The 18,774-nt window shown below is 53.4% G+C and overlaps 1 protein-coding gene across 1 annotated transcript in view; it reads left to right on the top strand.

Annotated features, from left to right (window-relative positions):
- NEGR1 (neuronal growth regulator 1) overlaps window positions 1-18,774 on the top strand; it is a 166,914-nt gene that overhangs the window by 110,768 nt on the left and 37,372 nt on the right. Inside the window, exons 5-6 of the mRNA XM_041469437.1 lie at window positions 10,504-10,624; window positions 15,461-15,612. Coding sequence (XP_041325371.1) covers window positions 10,504-10,624; window positions 15,461-15,612 — 273 coding nt within the window. The remainder of the gene's footprint in view (window positions 1-10,503; window positions 10,625-15,460; window positions 15,613-18,774) is intronic.

Genomic DNA, 18,774 nt, shown 5'->3' on the forward strand with positions numbered 1-18,774 from the left:
GGCACAGCTGGGACTGGGTGACTTTGGAGATCATTCCCCACCTGATTCTGTGAGGTGATGGAGCAGCCGTGAGACACTGCCCCAGAACTGGTGGGAATACTGTAATCAATATATCATTGCTGCTGGTTTTTACAGACACCTTGTGAAGTTTTCAGGCCATTGCTGGTGAAAGTGTGGGACCAGCCCCTGGATCTGTGGGCAGGAAAATTCATAGCAGGGTTTTTAGGAGGTTTTATCTGCTGCCCTGCTCTTGCTGTCACTTTAAATTCAAAGGAAGGTTTTGGTAGGACTCTGGACACCTCTGCACATCCGTGTCTGCTGAAGCCTCTCTGGCCCCTCCTGGCCCCAGGGGCAGCAGGAATGTGCTCCTCTCCAGGGATTTGGCTCCTTGAAGGCTTGCTGTGCAGCTGCCCTCATCCTCTGAGGTGCTGAGATCCCACCCGGGGGTGGCTGTGGAGCCCCCAGCCCGGGGCTGGGCAGGAGCTCCTGGCAGCCAGCCCTGCCTGCAGCAGGTGCCTCTTTCCTCTGCCAGCTCTCTGGCCTCCAGGTGATCCCACTTTAAACACCAGCAAAAATACAGCTCAGGAAAATGGGAGCTTTAATGGAAATGAGTCGTCTCTAAAGAGCTGCTGCGTTTGGAGCAGCAATTTGGAGCAGAGCTGTGTTACACTCCGGGCTAGAGCCAAAATTAATGGAGAGCTCTCGAGCTTCCAGGAGTGTTCCCCTGCCCAGATCACTCTTCAGCGAAAAACAATTACTTAAAATATTTCCTAATAGTCAACAGACTGCAAAGCAATATTTCTCCCTGTAATTGCATTGTTCCTGGCTGCTGTGGGGCCAGGCTGAGCCCTTTGAGGTGATGGTCACAGGGGTCTGAGTGCAGCTGCTGGGGCCACAAAAAGCCAGGTCTGAGCAGTGTCAGCCTCGTGCAGCTCTCCATCCCTTGATTTTTTATTATTTTTTTTTAATCCCGGTAATTGCAGTTTGAAATGGTTCTGCACTAGGAATGTGCTGTAATAATGACATTACTACAACCTGATTTTTCCTGGGGCTCAAATACCTGCTGTGGTAGCAAAGGGGTGGTGGAGCAGCAGATGGGAGCTACAGGAGCTTTGAGAATCCCCTCTTGCTTTTATGGTTTAAAACAAAGCTGTGCTGTGGGTGCAAAAGACAGGACAAGATCCCAGCATCGCTCCTCAGGCATCAGAATCCATGAAGCTGCTTCTCTTCTTCTCTCCTCAGACAAAACCAAAGTGTTTTGAGGCTGGAGTGACCTTTTCTGCAGCTCGGAGGCGCGGAGCAAGCCCAGGCTCTGTGGTGGCAGGTGGTGCCTCCAGGCACGGCCAGGAACATCACAGACCCCGTGGTTCTGGTTCCTGTGCTGGACAGGGAGAGCTCAGTTCACTTGGAAACATTCCCCTCAAAATGCTCCACTTGCAGTGCATTTGGAACAGAATGCTGTGAAACATCAGGTGTGTCATCGTCCACGTGTTCTGCTGCTTCTGCTCCTGGTGGGATCAGTGGCCAAGAGTGTGGCAGTCACATTCTCTGGAAAAATCCCTTTGCCTGGGATTTTTCTCCTGGGAAGCTGAGAAGCCTCAGAGAAAGAGGAAAACAATAATTATCTGATTTGCTTCTCCTGTGTTTTGCTGCTTTGGAACGTGGTTGGAAATGTTTACCCACAGGTGATTGTTTCATTGGTTTCATGTGAGTTGTTTTGACTTATTGGCCAGTTGGGGCCAAGCTGTGTCAGGACTCTGGAGAGAGTCATGAGTTTTCATTATGATTATCTTTTTAGCATTCTGTAAGTATCCTTTCTGCATTCTTTAGTATAGTTTAGTATAGCTTTGTTTAACATAATATAGATAATAAAATAATAAATGAGCCTTCTAAAAACATGAAGTCAGATTCATCATTCCTGCCTTCATCTGGGAACCCCACAAGTACAATACAAGAGAGTACTGGCAAAGGGAGAAGTCAGGAGTTGTTTCCAAGGCAGCAATTTCCTGAGCAGGGAGCTCCCAGCACAGCCAGGTCTGCAGCCAGGTGTGTGCTGTCCCTTCCTGAGGAACAGGTGACATCCTTGGAAGGAAGGATGTCCCAAGGACAGGAGCCATCCCTGGGACAGGCTGGGGAGCCTGGCGTGTTCCTGGTGCCCAGCACTGCCTCTCCCAGCGGGCAAACCTGCCCGAGCCACACCCAGGGGGATTTTTTCAGCTTCAATTTTCACCTGCAGTTTTATTTTTTATTGCACAGACTCCTCCCGGAGTGAAAGCTGTCCTGCCTTCAGCAGAGCCCCTGAGGCTGTGGCTCCGGAGTGCCACTGTCACCTCCAGCAGGGCTGAGCCCTTCCCATCAGCTCACACCTGCCAGGCAGGTGGGCACGGCCAGCCAAACCCTCCCTTTATGTAAACTGCACTTCTTTTCATACAGAGCAAGAGCTTCGAGACCTTTCATGGCTCCCTCTCATTCTTCATGAGCTACATATGTACATCAGCTCCAACACTCTGTCAGGGAACAGGGGTTTTCAATCAAAAAGACTGTCAGGAAAGCTGATTCACTAACAAGAAAGCTGTCAAGCTGTGACAGCTGCTGTCTTTGCAACCCCAAACAATCTGTTCAGTGCTAACTGTGACTTATGCTTCCATTTATTATACAGCAGTAATGAGTGCTGGCCTCGGCAGCAGCGCTGGGCCTCACCTGGCTGCCGGGGTGGATGGGATCACAGCCGAGCTGGATGGGCTCCCTTCCCTGCAGAGCAGCCCTGCCTCTGCCTTCTGAGCTCTTGCCCCAAATTCCAGGGCCAGGCCTTTCCTTGCTTTTGTAGCTCAGTGAGGATCTGGGGATTTCATTACTGCTGGGAGCCAATGACAATGTGATTTCTGATTTCCCCTTTTGCGTTGAATAATGGATTTCAGTTTAAACACAATGTGTTTATCCGCAGAAACGAGTGAAGAAATTTGGGCTGGTGCTTAATTATCCCAGCACCTCAGAGACCACAAAATTCCCACCCTGGGAGGGGAAGGGCAGGACCTGAGGGCTCAGGCTGGTGCTGCTGTCCAGGTGCCAGCACTCACACTGTCAGCCTCTAAAATGAAAATGAGCAAGAGCACCTTGACATCTCCCTCAAGCAAAGTCTCCCAGCCGTGTCTCACCATCCCTAAATCCGCTTTGTGCAGTTCTGGCTGATTATTGCAAGGCTGGCCCGTGACAGAGCCGGGCTGGAGCTGATTCCCCCTCCCTCCTGTGCTGCACCTTGGGTGCTGCAGGGCACCCCAGTAAATGACTCCTGCAGCTCTGCTGAGCCCCGTTCCCTCTGTCCCCCGAGCCTGGCGTGCTCCAGCTGTGCCCAGGGGTGCCTGGCCCTGTGCCAGTGCTTTGCTGCAGGTGACCGGTCTGTGGGGCACCTCTGGCAGCTCCTGCTGGCTGTGATCCCGGTGATCAGGTGAGGACAGTGAATTCCGCAGGGTGGAGCCAGGGCCAGGTGAGTGCTGCTGGCTGTGCTGGGTTTGGATGGCACGGCCAGGCCCCAGCTGGGTGTCTGGGACAGGGCACTGTGCAGGGGGACCCAGCAGGGTCCCTTTCCCCAGGAAGGTTTGGGAAAACCCCAGGAAGCCCTGGGTGGTTTGTCCTGCCCTCGGTGTCCCCTGCCTGCCCTCCCTGCTGCTGGGGGGCTGCAGCAGGGCTCTGCCTGCCTTCCCCAGCCACCCTCAGGGACTTGGCTCCTTGGTTCCAGACTTTCTCTCCCTGGAAAACCACCAGCCTGCTGGAGTTCATTTTCTTCTCAGCTTTGCTGCCAAGAGATCTACTTAGTAATTCCTGGAATCCGTTGACGTCCATTGCTTTTTCCTTCCCTGGAGGGAGCGGAGCAGCAGAGGCAAAGCGCTCTGTGTGTTCCCAGCCAGGCTCGGGGCCAGCTCTCCCTGCTGGCTGGCACAGCTGTGTGAAGTGTCCCCGTCCCTGCTCCCTGCCCCTCAGTGCCACTCCGGGCTGCTGAGGCTCGTTTTTCCCCGCCAGCCCCGGCGCAGGTGCCAGTGCTGGTGTGCAGATGCACCGAGGGCTGTGTCTGTCCGCCGTGGCTCTGGTCACCTCCTGGTGACGGTGGTGCTGCTGGCCAAGGGGCTCCGGGGTCTCAGCTGCTCCTGTCCCGCTTGTCCCACTCAGGTTCCCAAATTCCTGCCAGTGGGAAGTGCCCGGAGCAGGAGCAGAGGGGTTTGTTCACTGGAACATCCCCCTGGGGCAGGAGCTGTTCTGTCAGAGGATGGGGACAGAGGGAGGAGAGTCCCGGCAGCTGGGGCAGAATCACAGAGCAGGGGCTGTCCTGGCCTGGGAGGGGCTCACAGGATCATGGATCCAGCTCCTGCCCTGCCCTGCCCCGCAACAATCCCACCCTGAGCATCCCTGGAGCGCTGTCCAAGCCCTCCCGGAGCGCTGGCTGTGCCCATTCCCTGGGGATCTGGGCAGTGCCAGCACCCTCTGGGGATGAACCTTTCCCAAAACCCACCCTAGACCCCCTGGCCCAGCTGAGAGTGGGGAGCCTGCCCTGCCCCGGGGCTCCAGCAGCCTGGCCCTGGTGCCCAGTGCTCCCAGTCCGTGCTGGAGCCCGGATCCCACTGCAGGGACACGAGCAGTGCCAGCGTGGGGCTGGAGCTGCACCCTTGGGTGCTGCTCAAGGAAGGGTTTGTGCCCCCACGCCAGAGCAGCTCCTTTAATGGGGATCACACTGCACTGACAGGGCTGCCTCAAGGGATGGGGGAGAAAAGCGCTTTGCTGGAAAATGAGAGGATTAAAGCAGTGAGATAACCCCCAGTGCACAGAGACACAAAGCACTTCTTCCCACTTGCCTTTTCTTCTGCAGCTCCCTCTAGGTCTTTGTTCGCTTTGCTGCTTTTTGGGAGGCTTCATTAAGTTCTTTCCTCTTGTTTTTTTAATGCCTGACATACCTGTAAAACAGATTGTCCAGCATTCCTGTCTGGCAGCCTATGATTTATTAAGTGTTATTTTATCCTGCTGATTTTGATGATTTCCACCCACACACCAATCACCCGTGGGCTATAAGCTTTGTGCTCAGCACCAGGAGATTTCCTGTCCAACCCAGAAATGGCACAGCAGGCAGGGATTTGGGGGATCCAGGGCAATCCGTGAGCTGGGCTGAGGGAGGAGCACGTTTTGGGGAGTGGATGTGCCCCGTGACATCCCAGACATCCCTGTGACATTCCCGGGCAGGGAATGCCTGAGGCTGCTCTCTCCCGAGGGGATGGCACCATTGTTCAATTAACCCACAATTAATTCCAACCCTGTTGGAAGTACAGGGTTGGTAAAGGGAAGGCCTGAGCGGGAAAGGCAAAGCTGAAGGAAGGCAGATTTAGCTGGGATATTGGAAAGGGAGTCCTGGCTGGGATGGAATCCCAGAGCAGCTGTGGCTGCCCCTGGATCCCTGGCAGTGCCCAAGGCCAGGCTGGACACTGGGGCTGGAGCAGCTGGGACAGTGGCAGTGTCCCTGCCATGGCAGGAATGGGAATGGATGGGATTTGGGGTCCCTCCCAACCCAAACCAGGCTGGGATTCAGTGAAAAGCTCAAAAGAGACCCCGTGTTCCATCTAGAACTGAATTCTTACCCTCATCTCCTGTGTTTGCATGCACAATTTATGGAAATGTGTGTGTCAGGATGGCAGCGAGTCCAGGATTCTGATAAGTCATGGAGAAAAGCTGGAATAAATCAGCCTGTAACTTGCTGAGCCCAGTGGTTGTTCCAGTCGTGTCTCTCAAATGTTTCTGCACGGCAGAGAAGGCTCTGACATGAGGAGCCATTATTAAACCACTCCATTAATCTAGGGAGAGGGAGGGCTGCTGCGCTGAATAAATTAGAAAAATTAAATAATCCAGAGTGTCGAAAGCCCATCTTAATTATTTAAAGTACAAGTAACACTGTCTGGCTTGTTACTGCGTTGGTAAAACACACTCGGAGGGTGCATATACAGAAAAGAATATATTTGAATATTGCTGATATCTGTTCTTCTGAGCACAAAACACATCTCAGAAAACCTGTTCTCTTACCTGGAATTTTTTATCTTAACACCCTGGAAAGCAATTTCACTAACAAAAGATGGCATTAGGATGCCAAATTAAAAGCTGATGAAAACACGGAAAATAAAAGATCTTTTTTTTTCCTTGACATTTACAATTAATGCCAGAGAAATGTTGGTTTAATCAGACAATACGGGGGCTCACAAAGGTGAAATTGGAAGTTTCCAGCCCTGAATGCTCGTGTAAAAGTTAATAAATTCAGCTGGTAATCATTATGCACATGCTAGTTATAATAATTTACTGTCCATACCAAATCTTTATAAGCATTGTAATTAAATATAAAATGCACATTAGAATTATAATGAGTAATTAGGGCAACATAACTAATGTGCCTAAAAGTCCCGAAGCTCATTAAAATGTTAAAAGAGGAAACCTGCTGGAGCTGGAGCTCTCCCTGTGCCTGGGCATGCCGTGGGTCTAACCCTTCCTGTAGACATTGGAAGCAGAGTGGAAATAGCTGGGATGGGGAGCAGGTCCAGCAGGTCTCTGGTTTGGAGCAGAACCCAGGGGTTAAGTTTGGGGTTCCATGTGAAGGTGTTGGGGAGCTCAGACAGGCAGAGTCAGAGCCAGGGACTGCTTTGGGTGCGGGGAGACCCTGAACCCCATCTCCTGCCGTGGCAGGGACCCCATGCATAGCCCAGGTCCCGTTCAGCCTGGCCCTGTGCGGGGTGACACCTGTGTGTGTCCCTCGTGCTGACACCTGTGTGTGTCCCTCGTGCTGACACCTGTGTCCCTCGTGGTGACACCTGTGTGTGTCCCTCGTGCTGACACCTGTGTGTGTCCCTCGTGCTGACACCTGTGTCCCTCGTGCTGACACCTGTGTGTGTCCCTCGTGCTGACACCGAGCCCTTGGGGACACCTGGCAGCAGCTCCGGGGCGTGCTGTGCCCAGCTCTCCTCCCTCCCACCCTTCTGCCCAGCCCCTCCTGCGGGATCCACAAATCCGGTTTCGGGGACAGTGCGTGGGAGACGTGGCCAGGGCCAGCTGTCCCCCCAGCCATCTCCAGGGGACAGGCGTGCAGGACAGCGGCAGCGCTGCGCGGGCTGCGGCCGCAGCTCCCACCCCAGAGCCTTTCCCAGCAAGGTACTTACAGCTCCCGGGGAAATTGCCGTGAAGCAGTTCCTGTAACTCATTCCCAAGGCAGAAATCAGGCTTTATTTGAAGTGCCCTGCTCGGCAGGGATGAACCACGGGAGGGGATTGAACAAGGAGCCGCTGTGGGGACAAAAACCTCCGGATCTGAGTCACAGGAGCCAGCGCTGCCGACAGACACAGATAATCACATTTTCCCTCTATCATTTTATTTAACCGTTGTTTAGGAGACCTAGAAATGACAAATACATTTTAAATTATTAGTTTTACACCAGGTTTTCTTGTTAAGGCCCCTGTTAGGTTTTATTGCAGTGTCTCACTCGGCTGTTGATTTGTCTGGATAATGCTGCCCTGGGAGCTGTGGGGGGCTGGCACCCTTCCCTCCTCCTGCAGCCTCTCTCAGCTTTCCCCTCCTGCCTTCCCTCCCTCCTCCTGCTCCCTGTCTTTGAGCCAAGGTGTTATTTCCTCGCTGGCTGTTTATTGCTGTTTGTGATGGGGTGCTCAGCAGGAATCCCTCCCCTCACACCTGCTCGAGGGGAAGCTTTGGCTGTGGGAGTTTGAGGGAGGGCTGGAGCTGGAGTCTCACTCGTCCCACACCTCCCTCCAGCCTCAGCTTCTTTCTAACCAAATTTCTGCTCCCGGTTGTTTGTCTGTCTCTCCCCATGCCAGGGCAGACCTGGGCAGCGTGCGCAGCGGGTTTGGGGTGTGGGATCTCACCTGCAGCTACTCAGGCTTCCCACTCTGGTGGGTTTTTGGCTCCCTAATCAGTGCTCCAGGAACACAACTGCAACCCACCGTTTGTCTTTAGAGTAAAAGCCATAAAATAAGCTGACAGTGATAAATCCAGGAGATGGTGGCTCCAGCAATCTCCGCTTTGTGTTTCCATGCCTGTACTAACCAGGGATTTCCTGGAGCAGAGAATATTGATTTCAATTCTTGTTCCGAACAAACAGAAGCTGAAATCCTCCTCAAAGGGAGATCTGAGAAAATTTCCTCCTCAGAAGTTTTCCAGTAGTTTCCAAGCCAGCAGCAGAGCCTGGAATTGTTATTTGGGGCTGGGATGCAGCTGGCATCCCCATCCCAGCTGCCCAGAAGCAGCAGTGAGCTGCAGGGTTTTATGCACCAGCTCATCCTGAAACACATTGTCAGGGATGTTCTGCTTTTGTGTAAAAAACAGCCAGCCAAGCAAGACAAAAATATCCCCAAAACACCAAGGAGAAGGTGAGCAGGCTCGGGGGGAAGCAGCAAGGTGGTGCCTCTTAGGAACAGGAGCTTGGGACGTGACTCGGCCTTCACTCACCTCTTATTTACTCTTCCCGTGGCCACATCTCTGACACAGCCTGAGGGAAGGAGTGGGAATGTTCCACGTGTCCCTGTTGCTTTCATGGAGCAGCAAAAACAATCTGCGTGTTTCCTTATGCAGATTATGAAGGAGTCATGCAAATTGCATGTATTCTGCCCTCCAGTTGTTCATGTTGCTGGGTGAAAGCTAATGGATTTATGGATTGGTTTGTGTAATCACTGCATGAGGAAGCTGGAGGCAGGGGCTGAGTCTGCCAGTCTGAGAGTGTGATTGAGGGAGGATGGAAGGGGGAGAAGCAGCTCTGCTTCAGCCCCAGGTGAAACTGCCTCTCCCAGCTGAGTTAAAATGTGGGATTGTGCTGAGTGCTGGGGTGTTTGCTGTCCCTGGCCATGGCAGCTGCACTCCCAGCAGATTCCTTCCTGAGAGTGGGACACAGCCGTGCTGGGAGCGGGGACAAGGCTGTCCCTGCCCTGCAGGCTCACAGGAAACATTCCAGCCTGTCGTTAAACACCTCCCAAGGACCGGCACAGGCAGGGTTTGCCCTGGATTTGGGGACAGGAGGCTTTGCAGAGCTGGGTGCTGGGGCACTGCCAGGGTAAAGCACGCAAGGGAAGATCCCTCAGAAGGGTTTGGGATGATGCACACAGGATGTGGGAATGCAGAAGGCAGTGCAAAGGACAGGGATGCCGAGATAAGGCTGCACAAGGGTTTAGCAGGGCCCAGATGTTGAGTATTTCAGATTTACAAAACGATTTCATGGGGTATCAAATCAGTTTACTGTAATTGCAGCAATGCTTACAGAGCTGAGACAGCTGTGCCCATCCACAATCAATCCGCACTCAGGTAAAACCAGGTGTGCACCTGTTTCCAGGTGTGGAAACAGCCTCTCCAAAATCCCCTGTGCTTCAGTGAGATATTCCCATCCCATCCCTTGGGGTTTGCACCTGCAGGAGGGTGGGGATGGCTGGGGGTCACTCAGCTTTGGGGCTGAAGATGCTTCCTGTGGCCACCACCAACTTCCATCCTGGCCAGCACCTCCTGGGATTTCTTCCCAGCTTTTCTGAGAGCTCCTGGCAGGGCCAGGCTCAGCTGGGGTGGTGCCAGGACCCTTCAGCACTCGGCTGGTTCAGCCAGGGCTCCCGAGGAGCTCCTGGGTCAGGGCTGGGGGAGCAGCACCGCGATGTGAGGGGAGCAGAGCGAGGCAGGCAGAGCTCCACGTGTCCATCAACACCTTAGAGCAACATCTGGAGAGCTGCTCGGGAAAAAATAAACAGATTTTTATTTATAAGCTGTGTGGTTTGGTTTTTACAGCGTTTTGATGAGGCACATAAATTATTGTTTAAAACCAGAGAACGTAAAAAGTTCCAGGAGGAGGCAGTTGTTGCCTTTGATAGTCCCTTTCCTGAGGAATTTGCTGTGTTTTATTTTCAGCTGGCGGTTCCTTCTGCTGGCAACTGGAAAACCTGACAATTGCTTTTCATCTTTATTTGTGTCTGTAGTTCTAAGCTCAAAAAGTTTATTACTATTTACAACATTTGCTATTTAAAAAGACAAAATGCACTTACTGAAACAACTCCACACGCGGTGGAATGATGGGAAAGGCACTTTTCTGTGATATTTGTGGTTGGCTCATCATTTTGGAGGTTTACTCTGTTAGTTTGGGGGTGTGTGCAGGCAGTGCAGATCAGGGTGACAGGGTCCCCCAGTGCTGGGGGCTCCTGTGCCCTTCCCAGTGCTCACAGTTCAGCACTGGTAGCTAATTAAAGAATGCTGCTAGCTGCGGGCTGTGTTGGGGAGCTGGAAAGCAGCTTTTTGCAGGATTGCTGTCTCCCCGTGTCTCAGCTGGGTTCCCCCCAGGCACACGGAGCAGGACGTGCAGTGTGGGACACTTTCCCTCTGCTGGAGCACAGTGCTGGAACGTGCCTCGAGCTGGAGGACAGCCCTTGGCGGGGCCGAGAGGAGCTGGGTGACCTGCCTATCCAGATGCCAACGTCCATTTATTTCACAATTCTTATTTTTCAGTTGTCCCCACAATTCAGGAACTTAAATCCAGCGGTGTGGTGCTTGGAGGGAACGGCCTGATCCGCTGCGAAGGTGCAGGAGTGCCTGCCCCGGTCTTTGAGTGGTACAGAGGAGAGAGGAAGTAAGTAGCCACTGCTCGCCCACCCCTCGTGTGCCAGGGCTGCTGCCAGGCTGGGGCTGCCCCGGGGTGCCCATTCCAGCGTGCCCAGCTCCAGCAGCGGTGCTTGGGGCTGCTGGAGCTGCCCCGTGGCCGTGGCTCCTGTCAGAGGGGAAATGGCAACAGCCTGACATCCAAAGGAGCTGCAGGAGCTGCAGCCTTGGAAGGGTGACAGCCAGAAAAGCACTGGGAGAAGCTGCAAGAAGGATTTCTGTTCGGTTTGTCTTCCTCACCTTTGAGAGCAAGGCTCTGAGGCAGTGTCAGGGGTGCCCTGGTTCTGCTCTGGGGGTGAGCTCTGCAGGTCGCTGCAGACAAGGGGGTCAGGGGAGCACTGAACCCTAAAACCTGGCCCTGTGTTCTGGGTTTGTGTGGGCCCTTCTGGGTCAGCAACAGCATCTCTGCAGAGTCCCTTTGTTCCACAGGCAGCTCATTAAACAGGAGGTGTTTTGCTTTGGAGCAGGTTTACATTTGGTTTACAGCTCTGGGCTCGTTTTTCTTGGGCTCACACGCTGCTGCAGAAGCAGGTGGATATGGTCCCTTGTAGCTGGGAAGCTTTGGGAATTTCCCACCTTCCAAGTGCTGGGTTTGTCAGCTCGAGCATCCCATTAAACCTGGGAGCTGGCAGGAGAATATTAATGACCCTTTTTCACAGAAAGCCATCTGTCAGCTCCTTCCTCAGCTGCTCCCCTCCTGCAGCACGAGCTGCTGTCCTCCTCCCTCTTTGCTGAGCCATGGCATCCCACCATATCCTGAAGCTGATCTTTCCTGTAAGGCCCAGGAATGTTTCTGCTGTGTTGGTGAGATCCATCTGCATCCCATCTCCATGGCTGCTCCTGGCTGTGTTGAGTTGTGCCCGTCCCGGGGCCATTGCAGCACAAACACCCTTTCTGTGGGAATATTTCAGAGCAGGTTTTGGCACTCCAGCTTCAATTAGCAGCTCCCAGCACGCTGATCACTCTTGTGTTTGTAGCTCTGCCCAAACTCCTCCCTGCTGAGCACGTCCAGTGCCATGGCAGCAGCAGGAGAGGCGAAGCAGAGCATTTCAGGACAGCCAGGCTGTGCTCCTGCTCCTGCTCCTGCTCTGGTGGGAGTTTCACCTCAGCAGGAAAAGCTCTGTCCTGCTGGGTCTTGCTGCTCAAACATTGGGTTAAATCTGCTGCTCCATCCTTGCAGGAGCTGGGCTCTGGTGATCCTTGCGGGTCCCTTCCAGCTCAGGGGACCCTTGCTGGGGATCTCTGAGCCTCATCCCTTGCAGGAAAGGGGAAAACACCCAGGGGTGGTTTTTTTGCTGGCTTTGGATCCAATGTCTCCCCTCTGCCTGCGGACGATGGGCAGCCAGCTCAGGGTGAGCCCTGGCCAGCTCAGGCAGTGCTTTGGTGCAGAGCTGAGAAGGCTCAGCTCCCAGGGGAGCCCACAGGAGCATCTCCAGTACCCTGCAGATAATTTGCAGCCTTGCTCCACGGCTGAATTTGCTCCCTGGGAGTGCACACCCTGCGGGATTCTCAGCTGACAGAGTAGAGAGGATCCCATTTTTGTCAGATACTCTTGGGCTGGGACTCCTCTTTCTTAGAAATCTGGGTGGATTGTTCAATAAATTAGCAGTGGGAGTGAGCCCTGCAATCGTAAGTGTGCGTGCAGTGTCTGAAACAAGGCTTTTGGGGGTGGAAATTGCACTGTTGTTACTGAGATTGATGTGAATCCAAACGCACCATTCCCAGACTCCAGGGATCACCTCATCATAAAATAACCATTAAAGCTAAACACAGAGGCACTAACAGACTGCACTGAGTCAAAGTTATTGCTCTTTGAGGCAGGGAGGGCTGATTCTGCTAATCACTGGCTTCCCAGGAGTTCTGATCAGTAACTTCCCCCAGGTGCTGGTGCACAGGGTGGGGAGAGCTGGAGAAAATTCGGGGGAGAAGTTAATAAAAGCGTCTCAAAATTGTCCTAGAAACATCACATGGTTGGGTTGGAAGGGATCCTAACGTTTATCCCACTCCAATCCCCTGCCATGGGCAGGGGCACCTTCCACTATGCCAGGGTGCTCCAAGGCCTGTCCAGGGATCCAGGGGCACTTCCAGGGATGGGGTGTCAGAAATGGGCTTTGAAGATTTTTGGGAATTCCCTGTGGAGAGCCCAACGGCTTCACTGTGCCAGCTCTGAACCCAGTCTGCTCTCAGGCTGTGTTCTGGGCTCACAGAAATTAGAGCTCAGACATTAAACAGCCACAGGGAAGAAGCCCAAAAGTCACCTAAATGAAATATTAAAGTATCAATTCCCTTTTCCTTCTCAAAGCAAACAAGACTTGCATTTGGAATGACAAAGCTCATTATCATGGCTTCATCAGTTACAGCACGGTGCAGGTATTCTGGGATGGAGGCAGAGCAGGGCTGGGGCTGCACTGGGGCACGGGGGACGCCTGGGAGCCATCCTGGGGAGAGGAGGGGCTCGCTCTTCCTGGGGGCACAGAGCAACGGGGAAGGAGCGTGCAGGGGGCTGCACACCCCAGAACACTGTAGTACACCCCAGAACGCTGTTGTGCACACCCAGAGTGCTGTTGTACACCCAGAGTGGTGTTGTACACACACCCAGAACGCTGTTGTACACACCCCCAGAGTGCTGTTGTACACACCCCCAGAACGCTGTTGTGCACACACCCAGAGTGGTGTTGTGCACCCCCATAACTCTGTTGTGCACACCCCAGGATGCTGTTGCAGCCTGGCAGTCCCTGGCTGAGGCCCAGCAATAAATGATTATATAACAAATGATTATATAATTAACACAAATGAGAGCTGGGTGCTGAGTGTGGCCGAGCCGTGCACAGAGCAGCCAGTTCCCCAGGAAGAGTTTCTGCTCCTCCAGCTGCACACGGACACCCCTGGGCAGCTCCTGCTCTGGGAATTGTGTGCTCACCCATCTGCATCCCTGCCCAGCCCCGTTTGCTGCAGGACATCCATCCCTGAGCCTCAGTGCCAGCCCCATCCCAGCAGGGCTCCAGGGAGGGCACGTGGGGACAGTGACAGGGACAGCCCCGAGCTGGCACCCCTGGGCAGCAGGTCACAGCAGGCAGGCACTCTCAGCTGGTTTGAGGCAGATGTCACCTGGGACAGGGCATGGTGACAGCAAAGATCCCAGCACTCCATATTTTCTGGGGAAAAAAGGAGGTGAACCTTGCAGCTGAAATGGAGATGGTGGAGCTCAAACTCTGGGCCAGAAGTGTGGAGCTGGCTTGGAAATAGCAGACCACAGGATCCCGGACTGGGTTGGGTTGGAATGGACCTTAAATCCCACCCAGTGCCACCCCTGCCATGGCAGGGACACCTCCCACTGCCCCAGGTGCTCCAGCCTGGCCTTGGGCACTGCCAGGGATCCAGGGGCTGCTCTGGGCACCTGTGCATGGGAGCAGCACAGCAGGGGGGTTTGGGAGTGAAGAACTCTTATGGAATTTTCTGCAGGAGAGGCAGGAAGCAGAGGGACAGCCATTGGTGGGTTTAGAGAACATCCACGTGCAAAGGCTGAAAGGACAAATTTCCACCTGGCACAGAAGTTTTCTCTTTTGGACCAAAGATGAATCTTCCAAGAGCAGTGTTCACCCCAAAGCAGGTGCTGCAATCCCATTTTTCTGTGTTTTCGTGCCCATGGGGTGTGGCACGTCCTCTCCCCAGCCCTGGGCTGGAAGAGCAGAGTCCTTTAAGCAACACAACCTGCCCAGGGAGGAGAAATCCCTGTGTGAGCAGCACCTGCAGGGCTCTGATGGGAGGAGAGGCACTCCCATAACAATGAGCAATGTTCAGTCCACAGCCTGCACAAGTGCAATTAATGACAGATTTGCCAAGGTTTTCGGACAGAATGGTGGAAGATGGCATTAATTCCCAGGATATACGATCATATCCTTCAATATAGCAGACAAAAATTGCATTCCTAATCCAAAACTCTGCTCCTTATGGGAAATAGAAGGAATTATGAGTAATAACTGTAGCGAGTTTTTAATAACACGGTTCCCCTTCTCGTCTCCTTGTTTGATCAGACGTGGTTTGCCTACGACAACATCATTAAAGCTGGTTCTCCTGCTTTGTCCTGGTGCCCAGCAATGCTCCTGACATGGCTGTGGGAGCAGTATCCACACACCTGCATTTTTCCTATGAATTTGGGGTGGGAAGCTCAAAGCTGGGCGAGAAGAGTCCTGATTTGGCTTTTTTCTGTGCCTCATTACCTGATCCTGCCCAGGCTGCTGCCTCAGCAGTGCTGCTGAAGCATTTTGTCCCTAATTGCAAGGCTCATTTGCAGCTGTAGAGCCCCAGCAACAAAACCATGGTCACAATCCTGGCTCCGAATCCTCACCTGCCACCAGCCAGAGCAGTGAAAGCACTCAACTCCAGAGACTGAAAAGTGCCTCTTGAAATGGCAAAGACCCTCTTAGAAAGGCTTACCAGGGCCCATTTCTGCCCCTGTGAAGGTATTTCAATTCCCAGTTGGCTTTGCCCAGTTTAAAACCCAAGCTCTGCATCCAGGAGTTTCTGTCCCTGCTCCTCCAGGCAGGAAGGGCTGTGGGTGTTTCTTTCCTCTCAGCTGCAGGACAGGCAGGCAGCACTGTTCCCCTCAGCACTCCCAGCCCCAGGGCTCCCCAAAGTGCCAGGAATTATTCTCAGCACAGGCACTGGCAGCTTGCAAAGAGCTCACCGTGCTCCCGGGGCTGTCTGTAAAACCAGGAAAGAAAAGAGAGCTGTGAAAACAATAAATAAATAAATAAAATCTTGGTTGTGGTATATGAGTTATAGACATTTTCTTTTTGCTTTCTAGACTGATCAATGGTCAACAAGGAATCACTATTAAAAATTATAGTACAAGATCCCTTCTTACTGTTACCAATGTGACAGAAGAGCACTTTGGCAACTATACTTGTGTCGCAGCCAACAAGCTAGGGACGACCAATGCCAGCCTGCCTCTCAACCGTAAGTAACGGGGACGTGTGGCCAGCGCTCAGGGTTGGTTCCTCCCAGCCCCGTGGGTCCCACAGCCCGAGAGGAGCAGTGTGCTCGTTCCCCTGCACACCTGGAAATGCCCTTGTGTCCATCAGGGTCGGCGCTTCCGCAGCTGGCGGTGGCTGCTCCGTGCTGGGAAGGGTTTGGGTTCTGGCTCTGGCCGCTGTGGTGTGTTCTGGGGATCAGGGGCTGTGGCTCTGCCAGAAACCCCAGCTAAGCCCACCCTTCCTGGTGGTGCAGAGGCACAACGTGCACAGCTTGCTGCTCCCAGCGGCAGCCCAGGTCCCTGCCATCCAGGGCAGAGACTGTCCAGCACATCCCCAGGAGCAGCCTGAGCCGCAGAGCTGGGATGTGCCAGAGCTCTGTCCCACCAGCTCTGGCAGTGGCTGGTGCAGAGCAGGGCAGTCTCTGGGAGAAGGCAGTGTGAGAGGCGAGGCGCTGGATGCCCAGCGGGGAGGTGCCCAAAAGGGGCCCCAAGGTGCTGTTGGGGAGGAATTTTTAGCTGTGGCTCGGTAGCATTTCACCGCTGCTGGATGTTCAGCCATCAGCTGGTGCATCCAAAGGTGCTCATGGTGCAGTTCTGGTGCTGCTCTCTTCTGAGGGTGATAAAAGAGAGACAAAACTCCGGGTGTATCCTGCACGTGAAGATATTCCTCACTGCGTGGAAATGCAGAGCTTCAGTTGCTTAAATCCCACAATTGTTGCCTGCCTTCCATGAAATTTCCTCCTGAACGTACTCCCCATATGATGAATATTGTCAGGAGGTTCTAAATTCCTGCAGGAGAGATGTAACAGGCACAAAATAACAGGGAGCCTTTGCTGCCATTTATTTAATATTTGAGGGATCACTACCAAAGTGGGAACGATGTTACACTTATTTTAGACAGGAAATGTAAGTGAAAACAAAGGAATATTAAGCCAGAAGGATCTGGAATTTGGTGTATTTGCAATTCAGAGCAGGTAGAAGGAAGGTCTGGCTTCATTTGAACAGAGCAGAGCTGAATCTGTCTCTGAGCTGCTGCCAGGATTTTTTCCATCTTAAATTGTGAGGTGCCTTGTAGCCACCCTTGAAAAGAACTTTGAGAGGCAGAGGTTGAAAATGTCATAGAAGTACCAAGTGCATTGGTACAAATCATAAAAATAGATGTTCTCCATCATGAAAGAAAGGGGAGGTGGGAAGCAGAATGGTCTGAGGGAAAATTCTGGAAATCTGGGTCTGCTGCTGACCTTGGGAGGGAAATGGGGGGACACTGGCTCAGAGGTTTGACTCAAAGAGCAAGATGAAATGTCTTATTTTATACTGTGATTATTTAAATCCAGACAAGGAGAGCTGTCCTAAAGGTGGTGATCTGGATTTTGGTTGGGAATGAGGATCGTTTGCTGAAGTTTTTCCTTTGCTTATAATTTATATTAATATTATCTAGAAGTATTAGCCCTTTAAAAAAATGACAAAAAAAAAGTAACAATAATTCTCAGGGTAGCAACTCGTTAAGTGTGGACTCCTTAATCCTTCAGCGAGAATTTTCTCCTGTGAAACTCTTGCATTTCATTTTGTTGGCAGTGAGAGTGGGCCATATGTGCTGGTTCAGGTACGTGCGAGGGAGCTGGAGCTCTGCCTGCCTGCAGAGCCCAGGAGCCAAACGTGGGGCTCAGAGGAGTTCCATTTGTTACTGGGGAGTGCTGAAATAGCACTGCTGCCTTGTTTCAGGGTGTGCTGCGCTCTGGGGCTGCACTGCTGTCACACAGGCTGGGGGTGCAGTGGCCTCGCAACGGTGGTGACTCCGGAGCCCCATCCCATGGGAAACCCTGGGGTGTGCAGAGACACAGGAGGGGGATCCCAAATCCCCATGTCCCATGATCTGGGGGAGCTTGGGATCCTCTATCCCATGGGAAACCCCCGGGGTGTGCAGAGACACAGGAGGGGGATCCCAAATCCCCATGTCCCATGATCTGGGGGAGCTTGGGATCCTCTATCCCATGGGAAACCCCTGGGGTGTGCAGAGACACAGGAGGGGGATCCCAAATCCCCAGTGGGAGCAGCTCAGACCCCAGTGTGACCCCGTGCTGTGACCTGGGGGAGCTTGGGATTCTCCATCCCATGGGAAACCCCTGGGGTGTGCAGAGACACAGGAGGGGGATCCCAAATCCCCATGTCCCATGATCTGGGGGAGCTTGGGATCCTCTATCCCATGGGAAACCTCTGGGGTGTGCAGAGACACAGGAGGGGGATCCCAAATCCCCAGTGTGACACTGTAGTGTGACACAGGGAGGTGTGAGATCTCCCCCATCCCATTGGAAACCCCTGGGTGTGCAGAGACACAGGAGGGAGATCCCAAATCCCCAGTGGGAGCAGCTCAGACCCCAGTGTGACCCCGTGCTGTGACCTGGGGGAGCTTGGGATTCTCCATCCCATGGGAAACCCCTGGGGTGTGCAGAGACACAGGAGGGGGATCCCAAATCCCCAGTGTGACCCTGTTCTGTGACCTGGGGGAGCTTGGGATTCTCCATCCCATGGGAAACCCCTCAGATGTGCAGAGACACAGGAGGGAGATCCCAAATCCCCAGTGGGAGCAGCTCAGACCCCAGTGTGACCCCGTGCTGTGACCCCTGAGCACAGGGTCCCCTGCACGGCCACTGTGGGCTCCTGGCCAGCAGCCCTGGGGCCTCAGTGGCCACTGGCTGCTCTCTGCTCTCGGGGCAGGCTTTTTAACAAAAACGTTGCAGCAGAGTTGGAAAACCTGTGGGTTTTTCTTAGCACATCCCCATATTACAAACATAATACACCTAATGCACCTAATGCACCTAATGTACTGGGGTCACAAATGCACATCATGTCCATGGTGTACCCAAATGGCACAGGAGCTATGGCACAGCAGCTGTGCACAGCTGGGGACCTTTCCTGGGGACAGGACTGAGCCCAGTCTCCATCACTGGGACCTGCATCCACACAGATGCAGGACAGAAGGAAAAGGGCTGTTCCCTTTACCTGGAGAGGGCTCTGGCTCTCTGAGATCCATCAGGGAGCCCTGAGCTGACAGAGAGCCACGAGGAGGGTCAGGGATGGCAGAACAAGGTCAGGCTGGCCTGGGAGAGTGGCTGGGACATGGAGGGAGCCAAGGACACTCTCTGTGG

The sequence above is a fragment of the Pyrgilauda ruficollis genome, unplaced genomic scaffold (genome assembly GCF_017590135.1).
Source record: "Pyrgilauda ruficollis isolate IOZ18807 unplaced genomic scaffold, ASM1759013v1 scaffold233, whole genome shotgun sequence".
In the NCBI taxonomy this organism is placed as follows: domain Eukaryota; kingdom Metazoa; phylum Chordata; class Aves; order Passeriformes; family Passeridae; genus Pyrgilauda; species Pyrgilauda ruficollis.